At 42.6% G+C, this 20,000-nt stretch overlaps 1 protein-coding gene across 1 annotated transcript in view; it reads right to left on the bottom strand.

Moving 5' to 3' along the window:
- LOC147029162 (uncharacterized) overlaps window positions 1-20,000 on the bottom strand; it is a 341,518-nt gene that overhangs the window by 163,866 nt on the left and 157,652 nt on the right. The window contains exon 8 of the mRNA XM_085880090.1: window positions 12,710-12,829. Coding sequence (XP_085736216.1) covers window positions 12,710-12,829 — 120 coding nt within the window. The remainder of the gene's footprint in view (window positions 1-12,709; window positions 12,830-20,000) is intronic.

Below are 20,000 nucleotides of genomic sequence, written 5' to 3' on the forward strand. Positions count from 1 at the left end.
ATCCCTTCCCTTTCCAGAAAGGGACATCAACGCCCCTCTTCCAGACAGTGGGGTGATGCCTGTGTTCCAGTCAGAGCACAGAACTGCATGCAATGACATGAGTACAGCATTTCCACCACCCTTGAGAAGTTCAGCATAGATGCCACAGATCCCAGGAGCTTTACTCCCATTTCAAACAGTTGACCGCAGCCTGTGTTTCCACAAACGAAGGTGGATCACAGTTGATCTGAGGGTCAACAAGAGGGATTGTAACACCCCAGACATCCAACTCAACAGCTGGTGGATCAGCCTGGTGCAGCCGCTCAAAGAAACCGGCCAAGTGGGCCTTCACTTCGGACTCCTCTGTCAAGAGACTTCCACGCTCTGCTCTAAATGCAGTACACCGAGGGATGGGCTTGGAGGAACGCAATGCGTGAATTCCCCTTTAAGCGAGATCAGAATCACTTGACCACAGTTGATGCACTTCTCCCCTCATAGAATCCTCACACATAGGCCTCCTTGTCCACCCTGAGCGCACATCTAGTTTTACGCCTCAGCTCTCTGAACAGCTCAGCTCTGCCATTCAGCCTGTCCCTGCGACTCTGGTCAATGGTATCCAGTGTCCCTTGAGGGACAAAAATTTTTTTTGCCCAACAGTGAGTTCCAAGGATGGTGGTCTTGAAGGCACTCCACAATGCTTCTGGATTCTTCAAAGCACCCAGACCCCCCAAATCCCCCCTGATCCTGTTCACAAACTCCTCAGCTAATCCTCTCATCCTTGAGCTTGCCAATATCCAGCCGAAGCTGGGATCGTACCGTTCTGCTGGATTTAAGCTGCAACTTCAGAGTTGCCTACCACAAGCTTGCGGTCGTTATTGAGCAACTGAGCACTCCGGTAGACCCTGCAGTTCTGGACCATCCTCCAGCGACCATCTGCAAGCAGATGGTCATTATCCTTTGCCACACCACCAGCGTTGGAATACCAAATCCAGCGATGAGCTAGTTGGTGCTGAAACCATGAACCAGCCAACCTAATTCCATGACTTCGTGATATTCTGGTTCACAGTTCCAGACCCATGGGAACCAACACATGTCTCATCACAATCCTCATCAGTTCCAGTCGATGCATTGAAATCCCTCAAGACCAGAAGAGTATTTCACCTGGGGCACACTTTGATTGGGACAATTCTTTTATCCAAAACTGTTCAAGCTCAGTCAATTTGCGAAGGGAGCGTTGTTCATGGACAACGGATGGACAGAAATCTTCAAGTCATGCCACAGGTTTTCGATTGGATTTAGTTCAGGGCTCTGACTGGGCCACTCAAGAACGTTTATCTTTTCGTTCCTTAGCTGCTCCAGTGGAGCTTTGGCTGTGTGCTTTTTGGTTGTTGTCATGATGAAAAGTGAACTTGCATCCCATTTTCAGGTTTCTTTCAGAGAGCAGCAGGTTTTCATCATGGATTTTTCTGTATTTTGCTCCATCCATTATCCTTCTCTCCGAACAAGTGCCACAGTCCCTGCTGATGGGGAACATCCCCATAACATAATGCTGCCACCTCCATGCTTCACAGTTGGGATGGTGTTCATACATATATATATATATATATATATATATATATATATATATATATATATATATATATATATATATATATATATATGTATTTCTAAAGGGGGTTGACTCAGCCTGCCATCCTTCCGAGGTCGGCGAAATGAGTACCAGTGTACTGGGCCGGTGTATACCCCGGTTAAAATAGGTGTACCATAGCCCTGTGTCGTAAGAGGCGACCAGGGTTGCGTCAAGAAGGGCATCCGGCGTAAAACTTGTGCCAAATCACAATGCGGATCATACGGATGATCCGCTGTGGCGACCCCGAACTGGAGCAGCCGAAAGAAGAAGAAGAAGAAGAAGAAGAAGATATATATATATATATATTTCTAAAACTCTCATCTTGTATGTATGTATGTATGTATGTATGTTCCCGAAATACAGCCAAAATGGTACACGATAGCGCAAAAATTTTCAGCCCACCTTACTTACCATTCACCTGCGGTGTGCAGTATCAAGTTTCGTTCAAATCGGGCAACGAAAAAATTATTAAAAAATCAATTCCCGATTCAGTGAAGTACTCTTTGGGAGAATTTGATCAATGCAAACAACCACAGTGGTATAGTTCGCTGGAGCTATCTTTTTGTTTGTTTTCTTGAAATGATTTTTTCATCAACTGCTGTCACAACCACTGGAAGTTGGGGGGGGGGGGTGGAAGTTTTTTTTTGGGTGGGGTGGAAGTGGGGGGTGGAAGTGGGGGGATGGAAGTGGGGGGGTGAGTGTGGGGGATGAAAGTGGGGTTGGTGAGCGATGAAATTGGGAGGGGTGAGCAATGGAAATGGGGGTGCGTTTGTGAGCGATGGAAGCAGTGCGGGTTGTGTGTGATGGAAGTGAGGGAGGGGGGGTTAGTTATGGAAGTGAGGGAGAGGGGGTTAGTTATGGAAGTGAGGGAGGGGAGGGTTCGCAATTGAAGTGAGGGGGTAAGCAATGGAAGTGGGGGTGGGGTGGAACGATGGAAATGGGGTGGTGAGCGACGGAAATGTGAGTGATGGAAGTGGTTGGAGTGGTGTGACAAATGGAAGTAGCATGGGGTGTGAGCGATGGTAGTGGGGTGGTGGGTGTGGGGGTGGAAGTGGAGGGGAGTGGGGAATGAAAGTGGGGAGGGGTGAGCAATGGAAGTAATGGAAGGGAGGGAGGGGTGGGTGAGAAATGCAATTTGGAGGGGTGAAAAATGGAAGTGGGGGGGGGTAGAACGATGGAAATGGGGAGTATGAGCGATGCGAATGTGAGCGATGGAAGCGGTGGGGGTGGTGTGAGAAATGTAAGTGGCGTGGGGTGTGAGCGATGGAAGTGGTGGAGAGTGAGTTATGGAAAGGGGGGTGAGCAATGGAAGTGGGCTGGGGGAAGCGAGGGAGGAATGGTGGCTGGTGTAGTGAATGGGGTGGGTTTACAGTGGGGAATGGTGGAGGGTGGTGGCAGGTGGTTAGCGAGAGAGCAAGGGGGATGGTGGAGGGTGTTGTGCAGGGGGTGGGAGATAATGGTGGGGAGGGGGTTGTGGTGGCGTTGTGGAGGGGGATGGGGAATGGAGGTAGGGATCATGGGGGGGGGTGGTGGCGGTGGAGGATGGTGGTTTCTTGGAGCAAGTATGGTTGTGGATATGTTCATCGTCTTCTTTATGGATGGACAGTATGTATGTATGACTGTATGTATGTATGACTGTATGTATGTATGACTGTATGTATGTATGACTGTATATATGTAAGACTGTATGTATGTATGACTGTATGTATGTATGACTGTATGTATGTATGACTGTATATATGTAAGCCTGTATGTATGTATGACTGTATGTATGGATGTATGTATGGATGTATGGATGACTGTATGTATGTATGACTGTGTGCCCCCAAAATGGAACACGGGGAGAAATAAATCGGGCACATTGGCACAATCCATATTTTCAATGTATGTTTTTACTATTCGGGCAATGCTGGGGAACGTTATGTGTTAATATATAACAAGGAGCTGATACTTTTGGTCCCCCACTTTTTGGGTGGTATGCGGAATAGATCAGTGTAATATGAAAGCTCAATCTTGAATCGTTTGTGAAATATATATACGCAAGCCGGGTTACCAAGACATTTGAACAGAATTCAGCCAATCACAGCCATGATCTAATCAGGTTGAGATAATGTCATGAAGAATAGATGTCTGCAGTATGAAAACTAAATGTTCAACAGTTTTTGAAATATTGCGTACACAACAGTACATGGACAGGTGATGGGTCGGTCGGTCGGACACTCATTTTAATGTCCCCCATCTCCGACCTCGTCGGAGGGGCAGGGGACAATTATATAAACAGACAAAATAAGCAGTTATAAACAGAGAGAGAAAGTGAAAAAGAATACATTGCTTGTCAAGTAAAATAGTAACAGCTTGGTATGCAACCTCATTAATATCGTCAAACAACTTTGGAAGAATGAATATCACTGGACAAGCAGGATAGCCAAGGTGTACGTTCACTCGCCTCTGAGCTGACGAGCCTAGGTTTGAATCTCTGGCCCACTATAAACTGTCAACCTGGTATTTTTCAGGCAGGGTGAGGCATCATTGTGCATACCGTCCCTCAGATACTAAACTGGGTGTCCTGTTTGCCGACATTAGTTAATAATAACCATTCCTTTCACACCATGAGGTAAATATGGCTGCCAAAGCAGTTTCACTTGGCTTAGGGCCCCGTCACACCTTGACGTTTTAGCCAGCAATGGCAACGTATAAAAATGTATGTAAAACGTTGACGTACGCTGAAATTTTGATGGTTTTTAAAAAGGTTTTTGGCGTATTCATAACGTGTTGGTCGTTTGCATAACATATTAGTAACGGGCACAGAACGTTTCGTTGTGTTATACATAACTTTTACCAACGAATGCTTACCTTGTGGTCGGCGTTCAAAACCTATGACAAACGAGAGTTTAACTTACCCTTTGCGTGCTATACGTATCGCCGGTGAACTCGTGGCGTAGCCAGTTAAGAACTTGCCGGACGCCGATTGAAATCAAAACTGCCTGAGAATTTGAAGTGTCAACATTGCAGTCACACCTTGATGATTTTGCCAGCGTATGCCATTCTATGAAAAATGTGTTTACAACTATAGGCACACGTCAAATACGCTATAGGTAAGTTGTGTATACGTTTAGAGTATGCTGGAAATCATTGAAGTACGCTGGAATATTACCTAGTCCGTTTGATACGTCGTGAAATTTCAAGCATGCTGAAAATTTTAAGACATACTCGATGTAAGGCTAACACGTTTCGCATGCGTTGGCATCTGTTCCGAGCACGTTCCGCTATCGTGTAAACACGGCGAACACACGTTACTTGTGGGTTACTCACAAGTCGAAGCACGTCGAGGTAATGGCCAACATACTTGAAACCAAATTTCTAACCGATGAGTAACGTGCTTTGAACAAATGAGTCGCAACAGCTTAGCCTATGTTTAACGTGCTTGGAAACTATGAGTAACGTGCATTGAAACGATGTATAACTGGCCTTGAACCAATGACTGGCGTGCTATGAACGTACGAGTAACGTGCGTTTAACCTATGAGTAACATGTTTTGAACCTAAGTAAAATGTGCTTCTAACCTTTGAGTAACATGCTATGAACCTATTTGTAACGTATGTAAAACGCACATTGTCGTATGTAGACGAATTAAATTGACGTCTTCCGGACGACCACAGCACTTACTGAAAGTGTTTCTAACTTACATCTACCATGTACTGGCGTATTGGCAGCGTTTAGGGGAATTGGTATATACAAATGGGCTTCACAATAAAAACCCATCATTGTTCCAGACTCCATGGTGAGTAGATGTGAACGCCGGTAGTATCAATAGTAGCAGTACTATTACTAGTAGTAGGTGTGCGTGACAGTAATAATAGTAGTAGTAGGAGTAGTGGTAGTAGCTGTATGTCTATGTCAGTAGTAGTATGTGAGCGTGATGTGGAGGCTGTGGGGGATGATAGATCCTCGTTGCGTCAATGAATAGGAGAATACTTTGCACCATTGTTCGATGTTCTGTAAGGGTTAATTTTTTTTCCTCATTCCGAAGATGAAATATTTCTTTGTTTTACTATCGAAATTATTAAAAAAGACTTTGACAAACGCATAATATACTAGTAATGAACACAGAACGCTTCGATAACTTCTAGATTAGTTATACCAACGATTGCTTATCGTGTTTAGGCGTCCACAACCTATGCCCAACGATAGTCTAGCGTATGCATAACGTGTGAGCGCGTCGTTTACGATTACGTGACCTTTGCTATCCATTGACTGCCACTAAACTATTTTAATAAACGGCTGTCACTCGCCCATTGTTTTTTGATGATGGTGCAAGGCAATTCAAATCGTTTCCATTGAACGAGTTAACTTGCTGTCACTCGCCTATTGTTTTTGGACGCTGGTGCTCGACAATTGAAATAGTTTCCATTGAACGAGTTAAATCACCTCCACAGCACTGCAGTCATGGAACCAACAGCAGCAGGCTCAGTGCCAGGCTCATGCCAGGCTCAAACAGATCCCTGTAGAAGGTGTACTGCTTGGTTATCCTTGGACCCACTCTGGCTCGCAGCTCGTCGAACATCGCTGGGGGCAATCGCAGGAAGTTGATGAAGGATCCATGGTCCTCGTTCCGGAGTTCCACCATGAGCTGGTCATATATGCCGTAATGGCGTCGCCTCCCGATCCATGGTCTCACCCAGTTCCTTCTCCTCCGTTCACGTCTTCTTCTCCCGGCTCTATTGGCACGCAACTGGTGCAGTGTCAACTCGATGAGGTCATGTTGATGTTCGAGGACAGGTAGGTATTGTTTGTCTCAGCGTTGCCGTATCCTCCATCTCTCGGAATGACATGGACATGTACTCACCACGAAGTCTAAAAAAAAAGACGGGTTCCTCCTGCGAAGGCCCTTTTTATATACCAATTCCCCTAATCGCTGTGAATACGTCATTCTCCGTCAGCTGTTTGTTAGAAACGTGTTCAGTAAGTTCTGTGGTCGTCTTGAAGACGTCAAATACGTCTACATACGTATTTGTTCATCGGACATGCTCTTCAACTAATTCCCAAGCACGTTACTCATAGATTATAAATAAGTCACGGGTTCCCTAAACATTACTTTGATATGTTTCGATGTATGAGAAACTTTCTAGTAGCGCGTTGTGAGCTGTGAACAACGTTCGTGTAGCGTGCTTATAAAACGTTACCTATAGTTTATGAATAAGTTTCGGGTATGCAAATGTTACCTCAACGTGTTTCCACATATGAGTAACATATAAATAACGTGTGTCAACGATCGCATCACGTGCCTCAACCTTATGGCCAGCGTAGCGGAACGTGTGAGCCAAACGCCGAGTACGTCGTAAAATTTTAAGCATACGAAAAGTTGAGAAAAACCACAAAGTTCAACGATTAAAGCCAGCGTACAACGACTTATGGCAGTGTTTTTCAGCGTGCTCTTAACGTATACAAAACCTACCCATAACGTATTAGACGTGTGCCAGCGTATTAGGCAAATTTTTCATAAATCGGCATAGGTTGGCTAAATCGTCAAGGTGTGACAGCCCCTTAAAGAGTGCAGTCCTGGACGGGTCGCCACTCCGAGGCAGTATTCTCGAATGACTTATTACCCGAGTAAGCTGGTACTTATTTTGCTGACCTCGGAAGGATGACAGGCTGAGTGAACCCACCTGGTGTTATGTCAATGGCATGACGGGGCTTGAACTCAAGACCCCAAGATCTTAAGCCAGCCACCTTAACCATTAAGCCAACACGAGGCTTGCCAACATTAGTTGGTGGACATTAAAAAAACTCGCATGGTGTCTTTGCGGAGAGTAGATGACCGATAGTATGAGTATAGAGATGTTTTCGATGATGAAAGGTGTGGACAAGATAGGTGCAGTGGAGTTTCTCAACAGATTGGACTGTGTTAGGACCAGGGACCGTACCTTGAGGATAAAGTAAATGAGAGTTTGGACAGGTTTAAAGTAGGGGCCTTTCAATCGAAGAGTGGTTAATGCGTGGAATTGTCTCCCTGGGATGGTAGTGGTAGTGGAGGTGGTATATAGGTTTAAATTGGAATTAGATAGGTACCGAGATACATTGGAGATAGAGGGGTATGGGGATATTGGCAGGACTTTCAGGTAGCCTATGTGTGGATTGTTGATGGATACTGTGGATGGTGCAATGCAGGCATGATGGGCCGAATCGCCTCCTCATGCATCAATACTCCTGTGTATGCAGCCTTCTGTGTGTACAATTGGAACCCTAAACAAATTACAAATTACAACCACCTTAAGTCAAATGTCAAGCCCAATTAGTTGAATCGTTGCCATAAACTTTTGCTGAGGAGAGGCAAATGGACAGGTGAAGTCCGAAAAGGATTTTGGGAGTACTAAGTGGACATTTTTGGGAACATCTCGCTCCTCCTTCAGCCTCGACATGATGCAATAAAAAAGAACATCAAGCATTAAGAAGTTTTTGAGTAGACAGAACATTAAGACCAACACTTCTTCCAAAGAATGTCACTCTCCACAGGAAACACTTTTTGCTGGACCGGCACCAGATGTCAGCTTCAATCGTCTGTGGTTCAACGGTGAATCAAATGCAAGAGCAGGAAGTTTAAAGGCACAGTATCAGTCTCGAATAACAATTTCACATCTTTGAAGGCAAAGACACATTCCACATTGTGCATCTCATCACTCCCTTTGAAACATTCTTTATCACTTGGTCCCACTTTTGAAATTGAAGATAACGTTTAAAAGGTGTGAACACACTTTGGAGAATCTAAGATTTACTCAAGAGGCATATTGAACCAGTCCTATTTTAAGAGGCTGTCCAACTTGATTTGTAATCGGGATATTATTCCAGGCTGTCTGTGTCACACAAACGTATGTGTAGAGTCTCGAGACTTTTCTCGTCACACTTCTTGACAGAAAAATAGCCATTTCTAAGTTTTCATTCTGTTTCTGGTGAAATAGGACATGCTCATGTTCAAGTCATTTTCTGTGCTTCGGTATACTGCGCCATCCTTTGGAGTACATCTTGACAGGGACTCGTTTGTTACCCGTTACAATTAATGGAGTTGTTATAAATTTGAATTAACAATTCAGCAAAATTAACACCAGAGTTGGTGTCAAAGCCACCCCTTGCTCGCCTGTTTATACATTTATCGTTTTTAAAAGACGAGTCTATTAATTAATTTTTTATGAAGCATTGCAGGGAAGTATAATTTTAAAGCAATATATGTATTTGTATATTGTAATCAGTAACAAGAGCGCAAGTGAGCACAATATACGCCCGAACAAGAAGGTATATACAGAATTGTGCTACGACATGGAAACAGCATCCTGATTGCCATGGCAACCACTTGAGATGACGAACGTATGTCGAGACACAACGTCTCCACAGTCTGTACCTATGTACCAAATACGAAACGTGAAAGTTGAAAACTTTGGGAGTTAGAGTGCGGACAGGAACGGACGGACAGACAGACAGACAGACAGACAGACAGACAGACAGACAGATGGACGGACAACCGGTATCACAAAATACGCCTCGAGATATATATATATATATATATATATATATATATATATATATATATATATATATATATATATATACATATATATATATATACATATACATATACATATATATATATATATATATATATATATATACATATACATATATATACATATACATATACATATATATATATATATATATACATATACATATATATATATACATATACATATATACATATACACATATACATATACATATACATATATATACATATACATATATACATATATATATATATATATATATATATACACATATACACATATATATATACACACATATATATATATATACATATATATATATATATATATATATATATATATATATATATATATATATCTTCTTCTTTCGGCTGCTCCCGTTCGGGGTCGCCACAGCGGATCATTCGTATGATCCGCATCGTGATTTGGCACATGTTTTACGCCGGATGCCCTTCCTGACGCAACCCTGGTTGCCTCTTTCAACACAGGGATAATATATATATATATATATATATATATATATATATATATATATATATATATATATATATATATATATATATATATATATATATATATATATATATATATATATATATATCGGGCGTATAAAAAATAGTGTGGTTGATAAAAACATGAGAAAGGAAAAAATAACTTGCATCAAAAACTTTAACATTTTCACGCTCACGCTCACCCTGACGCCGGGGGTATCGCTATCGCTCTCTGTTCTTCGAACAGGTGAGCGAAAAAACAAAATTGGTGAACTTCATATTTAGTTTTAGTTGATGACAATACACAAATATCCTTACCAGAATTAATGATAATAACAAGGAGAAAAAGACAAAATGTCATAGACCCCAAGGTTTTAGTAATTTTGCTGAACGGAGTAATCGGGCTTGCCCATATTTATTTACAGCTACAATGGCTGCCAGGCTACCAGTCAGCCATCTTTGATCAGATCACAAAATCAATTCAGGTGTACATGTATGTCATCATGTGCTGGTGTTGTGCCAAGTTTTAACACAATCGTTCCACTCATGTTCGAGAAATAGTTGGGGACAGGTTTAAGTGACAAAATGCCCATCAGTCGGCCATCTTGAATGTGATATCGAAAAAAATGACGTGTAAGCCACAATGAATTATCTGTGTGCCAAGTTTGAACAACATCAGTCAATGCATGTCTGAGAAATGGTTGAGGACGTGTTCGACATCAGGTTTTTAACAACTAAAATGGCCACCATTCGGCCATCTTTGATCAAATCGCAAAACAAAATTATGTGCACGTGTGCACCATCATGTACAGGGTGGCCATAAAGTCTGGAAACATAGATAATTTCATGTCATTCTGTTACAGTTTGAAGATGTCCTTGACGAAAGACGAACGCTTTGAGGCGATACTGCTGAGTGTGTGCAAGAGCTGGTCATATTGCCAGATAGCAGAGCCCTTCAACGCATGTCATCCCGGAAGAGCTGCTGTCTCCCATAGCACAGTGGGGAAGCTGGTTCAAAAATTCAAGGATATAGGCAGTGTGTTGGACAAACTCTGTTCTGGACGACCAACCGTATCCGACGAGGTGAAGGAAACTGTCATGGCGAAGGTAATAGCCAGCCCGAAGAAGTCAACTCGCCGGACATCGAACATGTCAAGTAATATCATTGAACATATCATGTGTTGTAATATTATGTCAATAAACCATTTATGATGTATCTCCACCTATGTTTCCAGACTTTATGGCCACCCTGTATTGTCTTTGTGCTAATTTTGAACAAAATTGGTTCATACATGTCTGAGATATCGCTGAGGACGCGCGAACGGACGGGCAAGACCAATCCATAAGCCCTCGTTTCAAACTAAGTCCAACAGGGTCTAATAATACATATTACTAGAAGGAGAAGTATCCATGTGTGTGTGTGTGCGTGTATGTACACATGTGCGTGTGGTGTCACACTTTATTTTAAAAGGTTCTTGCTATCGTAGAATAACAAAAAAATGGTGCTGCTGGGAAGTGAATCTTTGGTTCAATTGGTTGAAAAGAGAATAATCGATTTACTTCGAACAAAAATTTGTGTCCGTTTAAATCTACTATATAAATGGCAGTCCTGTCTGTCTGTCTGTCTGTCTGTTTGTTTGTAACCAATAAGCTCATAGACCAGTGAACCGATCTTGATGAAACTTTACACACATATAGACCTAACATTCAGCTCCAGGATGCGCTAAGTGGCTTTCCATAAAAATGGGGGAAAAAAAATATATATATATATAAAAATACAATTTCCATGAAAAAAAAAATGGCTTTCGAATAGTGCGCCAGCATATTAATTGTAACAAAAGGCTTCATGGTTAAAAACACTCGGGTTTTTTGAAATACAAAATGTTCGTATTCGTTGACTTTTTAAACATACACATTCTCCTCCTGTTACTTGAATTCTCGAACTGCACGCACACGGCAACAGTTAACTGCTGATAGATCTGCTCATGAAAGAGCCAGGCAAGCAGAGTCAGCTGCAGAGAGAGAGAGAGAGAGAGAGAGAGAGAGAGAGAGAGAGAGAGAGAGAGAGAGAGAGAGAGAGAGAGAGAGTCGTCTTACTGCTGATATATCTGCTCATGAACGAGCCAGGCAAGCAGAGTCGGCTGCAGAGAGAGAGAGAGGGAGCGTCGCCTAACTGCAAATAGTGTCACACCGACGGGCGAGAGAAGCACAAGACTCAAGTTCCAGCTTTCGAGGTCCGGGTTTTGGCAGGACATCAAGGACAGTTTCCACTCCTGCTAGAAACATTTCGTGGCTCAAGGCCGCCTTCAACTATGACCTCTCTGAGGATTACGGCAGCATAAAGCCTTCCTTCCATGAATCTGAGGAATAAAAGAAGCCTTCCTAATTTTTTTCCATACAACTAATGCCTCAGTCTAACTAGCGTGAGGAAAATAGGGCAAATTTCCCGGGTATTACCGGGTACTTCAGCTAGTATGAATATAAATATTCCTGTTTTGAAATCAATCCCCTTTCCATGATCGAAGAAGAACAAGAAGAAGAGTGAATGTGAGCTTTGTATCGCAATTCCAACAGTAACGTTTATTATTCTCTGACAGCAGGAACCTTTTTGAAGGACACGAGAGGAGCAGACAAAATTATATTTCAGTAATACTTCTCTAAGCAAGAGAAAAATGTGCAAAAGTACATTGGAGCACACAAACAAAAACAGCAGCAGTTATGAAAACTACAATTATGTGTTATAAAGATCCAATTTTGTGTGTTTTATGTCATTTTATATCCTCATACGATGCTCATAGATAGACATGAAATATGATTGTAAAGCGCAACATGCTGTCTTTACATTAGACTAGTCAGTGAAGCGATGGGAAAGCTACACCTAGTATTATTTATAATAAACAGATGTTTACTTTAACCGATAAGTAGTGCAAGCCAGACCTCGGTCCATAACCTGACAGATGTCATGCTTGTTCGCCCCTCTGAATTGCACACTCTTGTTGGTTTGTTTAGAGACTGTGATTGCACCGTGGCTTGGTAAGACAAGTGCTGTTTACCTTCACACGTTCTTTTGTCATCCCGTAGCATGTACCCGGTGTTGCAGATGCAATGTGCCGATCCACTATCACTCACACAGCCGTGCTGGCAGTTGCTATTTCCCGCACAGGGATTCTCCACTGTGGGAAACATAGCTACAGTGACACAATGACAGGACAAGGTGAAATGTAATATCACCCTATCAATTGGTTATAATATATATATATATATATATATATATATATATATATATATATATATACATATATATATATATACACATACTACATGTACACATCAAAGAGGCAATGGAACTGTTTGGAGTTTTGCGCTGATATTGAAAAGGACACCAGAACACAACTTCAAAAAGACTTACAAACCTATAAGATCATTATGCTATTGAGATAATTAAAATATACTGCATGTAATAACCAGTTGGTTGATAATTGGACAGAAATTGCCACACATGTGCATAAGTCATTATATGCAGCAAGCTGTTCTCATAAAATAATATTTGTTTTGGTTGGCAGGTGAATCAAAATGGATCCCTGATTTGACTTCCTTCAAAAAACATCAAAGGATTGCTGTGTCAGTCACAGACCAGAAAGGGTCTTAATGGAGCACAGCAGTGGCCAATATACCTACTGCTGTACTCAAACGAAAGTGAATAATATGACAAAACAACTGACTCAAAATTAGGAAAATTTTGTGAGACACTTCATTGTTCCTCTTCCACGGATCAGCGTTGCCTTTGAAGGATTTTGCTCCTCCATGGATCTTCATCAACTTGGGGGAAAAAAAATTCCAACCTGTGGAGTTCAGAGGTGAGCACACAACGCCTGAACCAACCTGACCTCGTTTGGAAACTTCCTCGTCTGTATAATCAGCATTGGTGCTTCCATGTTTTTTCTTCACTAATCAAGATTCTTTAATAAGACATCTCTTTGAGGACATCATGTCCTTGTGAAGACAGTTCGGTGCTTGCTGTCTCGTATGCTTTTAATTCCACATAAAATTGATTCATCTTCAAACTGTCATCTTGGTAATTTACAGGCAGAACATTGCATCAAAGGCATTTCCGTTTGTCAGATGAGACATTATGCTGGCGATGATGTCTATTCATACTCAATTATGAGTCTTCCAACCACAGGATCCCTTTCAAGAAGTAGGCCATTATGTACTGGTTCTCTCTCTAAGCTCCAAATGTATTCACCTTACATCCATGGTCATTGCCCCAGAGGCATGATGCACCAAAGTAATAATGGAACCAAAAGATTGGATTGACAAATGAACAAATTAATTCACGAAAACAAGGAACAACCATGAATACACCCACAAAAAAAACCACGAAAATGCAAAAAAACCATGAATGCACCCGCAAAAATGTGAAAAAAAACCATGACTACCACGCAAAAAACTGCAAATACATGAATAAGGTTATACAGGGCCACAAATGTCGAAGCAGGTGAGAAAAACTGTAAATATGCATGCGAAAAACAATGAAAACGTCCGCGAAAATTCATGAAAATGCGGAAACACCGCGAATACGACTGCAAAAAATGTGAAAAAAAACCACGAGTACTCCTGCGAAAAACTGCGGGAAAAAAAACCCATGAAAATATGAAACAAACACAAATATGCCACCAAAAAACCACGAACATATGAATAAAGGACCACAAATATAGAAGCAGGTCAGAAAAACTGCGAATATGACTGTGAAAAACCACGAAAATGCAGAAAAAACACAAATACGCCTGCAGAAATGTCAAAAATTGTAAACACCCTGCAAAAATCCACAAATACAAGAATAGAGGGCCACTAATGTAGAACCAGGTGAGAAAAACTGCAAATGACTGTGAAAAACCATGAAAATGCAGAAAAAACACAAATACGCCTGCAGAAATGTCAAAAACTGTAAACACCCTGCAAAAATCCACAAATACATGAATAGAGGTTCACTAATGTAGAAGCAGGTCAGAAAGAGCAAATATGCCCACAAAAAAAATTGAAAAAAAACATAAATATGCCCACAAAAAATCACGAAATTGTGAAAATAAGCCATGAATACCCAATGGAAAAATACAATAAATACATGAACACAGGGCCACAAATGTAAAAACATTTCAGAAAAAGAGTGACTATGCCTGCAAAAACTGCAAAAAACTCCACAATTAAGCCCACAAAAAAATATATCATGAATATGTGAATACATGGCCGCAAATGTATAAACAGTTCAGAAAAAACCACAAATCTGCCCGTGAAAAACCATCAAAACGAGGAAAACCCGTGAATACACCCGCGAACAACCACAAAAATGCAGAAAACCCATGAATACGCCCGCAAAAAAAGTGAAAATAAACTGTGAATATGCCTGCAAAAAAAATCAGGGAAATGTGAAAAAAAACACGAATATGCCCCACAAAAATGTAAAAAAAATAACAACCCAAATACAACAAATACACCAACAGAAAACCACAAAAATGCGAATAAAAACCCTCACGAATATATGAATACATGGCGGCAAATGTAAAAACAGGTCAGAAAAACCACAAATGTGCCCATAAAAAACCACGAAAGTGAAGAAAACTGTGAATACACTAACGAAAAATCCACGAAAATGCAGAAAAATCATGAAAATGCAGAAAAATCACGAATAAGCCTGCAAAAATCCATGAAAATGCAGGAAAACCATGAGTATATGAATATATGGTCGCAGATGGAGAAACAGGTCAGAAAAACAATAAATCCTCCACTGAAAAGCCACAAAAATGTGGAAAAACCACGGATACGCCTGAAAAATGTAAAATGGCTGTGAATACCCCGCAAGATACTGCGTCTACATGAACACATTACAATCTCTATCAAAAATTAATAATAATAATGATAAAAATAATAATAATAATAATAATAATAATAATTAATAAAAAAACGGTCTCTTTTCATACTACATCTTCCTCTTTCACACGTGTGGTTCTCATTACTGAAACATAATTCACTCCTCTTTTTCTATTTCAACAGACTGCTCTCAATCGACCTTTTCTTCAAACCTGGTCTGAAAAAATCCAAATGGTCCAACGTTTCTTCTCTTTATCCACCTTTATTGCATCCATCAATAAATGTATTTAGCTGCATTTCCAAATTAAAAAAATTTCAAACCCCAATCTGCTATGCATATTCGCTTTCCTTCAATCTTCATTTTTTTTTCCAACCTCAGTGCCAAATCACCCCTCTCAAAGCAACCATCACACTCTTTCCCCCTCCAAGCTTCCTTCTCACATTTCTCAAGAACTCCCCCCTCACCTTTCTCTCTAAACTCTCCCTATTCACCCTTCTCACTCCATTCACCCCCCCACTCACCCTTCTCAAAGTTGCCCCCTCCCTCACATCCACAAAGCTGCCTCCTTCCCCTGCCCTCTCTCCTCCATCTCATCAATTCCTCAACTGCCTTCTACCCCATCTCTTATTACTCCTCATCCCCTTCTTCTTCATTAACAATGTGGACCTAAAATATCTGGGCCCTTCGCTCAAACCTGACAGATCTTTCCATACAGGTTGCAACTGACAAACCAGACATAATATGCCGGAAAAAAAAGCTTTCCTCCCTCAAGACGTCTCTGACTCCCCAAATCTCACCTTAGTTACTCCCTCCTCCGGAATGACAGACCTGCGCCTCGTCCTGGTGGAGGAGTTGCTCTCTTCATCAATGACTCCATTCCTCACTCTCCAGGCACTGCCCTCACTCCCCCACATCCCCAGGAATACCTCTGGATATGGCTTCTCCTCCACTCCCACATCATGTTTATATGTGTACTGTACTGTCCAACAAACTGTGAGGACTCCATTTACACCTCACTTTCCGAAACAATGGACCAACTTCTATCCTCTCATCTGAACTCTCTCTTCCTCATATGTGGCGACTTCAATTGTCAACTTCCCTCAACTTCAAGACTGCTCAATCAGTCAACTTCCCAACCCAGATCTCAACCAATGGTACTCCATCTCTTCTGGATCTGATTTTGACAAATTTCCCTGACAATATCTGCTGTTCTTCAATTGCTCCAATTGGTTCTTCTGACCATGTGCTTGTCAAAATGGACATCTCTCTGGCTGTTATCAGAGAACCACCTCAGCTCCATCAAGTCTGGAATTTCACTCAAGCCGACTGGCAGGATCTCCAAGCAGCCCTCAAACATCGAGACTAGTCTCCCATCGCTACTTTCCCGAACATCAACTCATCCTGGGAATTCTTTCAAAGAAACTTGCTCTCACCCTCATGCACAGATGTATCCCTTCTCGTCTTCAGTTGTCTGACCGTTCCTCCCACCCATGGATCACTGAAGCTTGTGGCGAGGCAGTTGGCCTGAAACAACTTGCATTTTCCTCATGGAAAGCAAAGCCAACTGAGGCTAATCTCAGTTTCTTCCATAAGTGTGTATCTACCCTTGGAACAAGTGTGTATCTCCCCTCAGGAGAGCCAGAAAACAACATCTTTCAAAACTCAAGTCGAAACTATCAAACCTCTCTCCCTCCTCCAAATACTGGTGGCATCGAATGAAATCTGTTTCTGGTGTATGTTCCCCCCCCATCCCCCCCCTTACCTCAAATGGCCGCACTGCTGATACCGCACGTGAAAAGGCTAAATTCCTAAACTCTGTGTTTACATCTAATTCTTATATCTGAAACCGATTGTTTTTTGTACCCACCTTACCCAGTCGCACCCACTTGTCCCAGGATTCTGTGTCCTTTTCTTCTGACAAGGTGGAGAGCTTGCTGTCAAACTTCGACTCAGATTTTGCAACCAGTCCAGACGGCATCAGCCCACGTGTCCTAAAAATCTGCTCCTCTGCTCTTGCTCACCCTCTCTCTGTTCTGTTCACCCTCTTATTTGCTCAAGGTCATCTGCCATCTGCTTGGAAATCAGCAAACATTACTGTTCTGCATAAAAAGAGGTGCAAAAACAGGTCCCTGCAACTACAAACCAATAAGCCTTCTCCCAATCATCAGTAAGGTTATGGAATACATCGTCGCTTCAGACATTAAATCCTTCCTCTTCTCCAATGGCTTGATTTCCGATCGTCAATTTGGTTTCAGACCAGGTCACTCTACCCTGGATATGCTGCTTCTGCTGAACCAACAATGGATGGAGGTCCTCAAAGCCAGACATGAAATCAGAGCCATATCCTGAGACATATCGCATGCTTTTGATATGGTCTGGCATCCTGCCCTGCTCACCAAACTCTCTTCCTATGGTGTCCAAGGCCATCTCCACTCATGGCTCGCAGACTTCCTCTCCTGTCGCAGCCAACGTGTGGCCCTAAATGGAGTTCTTTCATCCCTTCTTCCTGTCCAGGCTGGAGTTCCTCAAGGTAGCGTTCTGGGCCCTGTTCTTTTTCTGGTTTTCATCAATGATCTCTCCGACTCTCTGGAAAATCCTCTTTATCCCTTTGCTGATGACTCCACCCTCTGCCGTACCATCTGTCATCCCTCAGACCGGCAAGCAGCAGCTTCTTCACTCTCTGCAGATCTGGGTAAAATCACAAACTGGTCCAACACGTGGAACATGTCTTTCAATCCGGACAAATCTCACACTCTCACTATGTCTCTCCGAAAGGACTATTTGCCCCCTCCCCCACCCCATCTACTTTCTCAACAATCCTCTGGAAAAGTCCTTTCATTCAAGTGTCTTGGTCTTACTATCTGCCATGATCTTTCCTGGGAAAGTCACATTTCCATCCTGGCCTCCAAAGCCAGTCGCCGACTGGGAATCCTCCGTTGCGCAAAGTCCTTCCTCTGCCAACCTGAGCTCCTGACCACATACAAATCTTTCATTCGCTGCCTGATGGAGTGCTGCTCTCCCCTCTGGGCTCCTGCCTCCCACCTTTCTCGGCTTTATGCAGTGGAAACCAAGGCATATAGGATCATTATTATCTCCCATGATGAGGCTGTCTTTGGGCCTCTCACTCTCTCACCACAGGCAGGTTGGTGGTCTTCTACCATCTCCTCATTGGTCTCCCCCCCACTGCTCTGTCTGTGATTTGTCCCCACCAGATTTCTGCAGGGCGCTCAAGGTCCGCCACAACCCCCATTCTGATAAAACTACCAAAATCATGAATCACTGCTCACCTTCACCCTTTCATCCCTCTTTTCCCCCACCTTTGGAATAAACTCCCACTCTCTCTTCAATCCCATTCTTCCCTCCAGGCCTTCAAAACAGCAGTTCACCACCACCTCTTATCTTCCCCCATCCAAATCCTCGATCTTTTCTTCCCCGGTTAATCCACCCCAAACCCACCTCCTTCAAATTCCCTGCTTTCCTTCCTGAAAGTCCCTGTAATGTTCATCTTCTATTCCCCATGTTCCCCGCCCCATCCCTCTCCCTTCCACAGATCTCCTAATGTCTCTGTTCCCCACTTTTTTGTCCTTCACTCTCCTTCCCCTCTTGTCTCATGCCCCCCTTGCTGTGCGTTGTGTGTTCGCTCTCTAATGAGCCTCATCAATGTATACAAAAAACCCAAAAAAACACAGGGCCACAAATGAAAAAACAGGTCAGAAAAACCGCAAAACCCCCCCCCCCCCATGAAAACACGGAAAAACCGTGAATATGTCCGTGAAAATTCGAAAAACCCACCGCAAATACCCCTCCCAAAAACTGTGAATACATGAATACAGGGCCGCAAATGTAGAAGCAGGAAAGAAAAACGAAGAAGATGCCAGTGAAAAACCATGAAAATGTGGAAAAAACGCAAAAAATAATCGCAAATACTTGAAGCACAGAGCCACGGATAAAGAGGAGGGGAATATTGGGACCACACTCTGTTCAGAGCGTTTGTGCTGCTCAAGCAGTCTCCTTGGCTATTACACACAATCCTGGACGGGTCACCACTTCGACACAGTATACCAGCATGCTGGCACTCGTTTTGCCGACCTCGGAAGGATGACAGGCCGAGTTAACCCCACCTGGGATTAATTCAACAGCTGAGCGGGATTTGAAATCAGGACACTCGGCTCCAAAGCCCGGCACCCGAACCATTAAGCCAACACCAGGCATACAGATATAGAAGCAGGCCACATTTTATGAACCGCAAATACGCGGGGTCCGCAAACAGTGTGGATCCACGAATGGCGGTGTCTGACAGTCTTACTAAAACGGCACTCGGTTGAGTGCATACTTCTTCCAGGCTAAACATTTTACGTTTTGTTTCCCACTGATGGTAGAGTTAGTTTGTTTGCAAAAATGCAAATTCCTGCCATAACATGCAGGGGGCATTGCATCAGCAGCACAGCCATGCCCCCCCACCCCCCACAGCCAAT

This window comes from Eptatretus burgeri, chromosome 4 (assembly GCF_056783735.1).
Source record: "Eptatretus burgeri isolate ZD-2024b chromosome 4, Ebu_testis_v1, whole genome shotgun sequence".
In the NCBI taxonomy this organism is placed as follows: domain Eukaryota; kingdom Metazoa; phylum Chordata; class Myxini; order Myxiniformes; family Myxinidae; genus Eptatretus; species Eptatretus burgeri.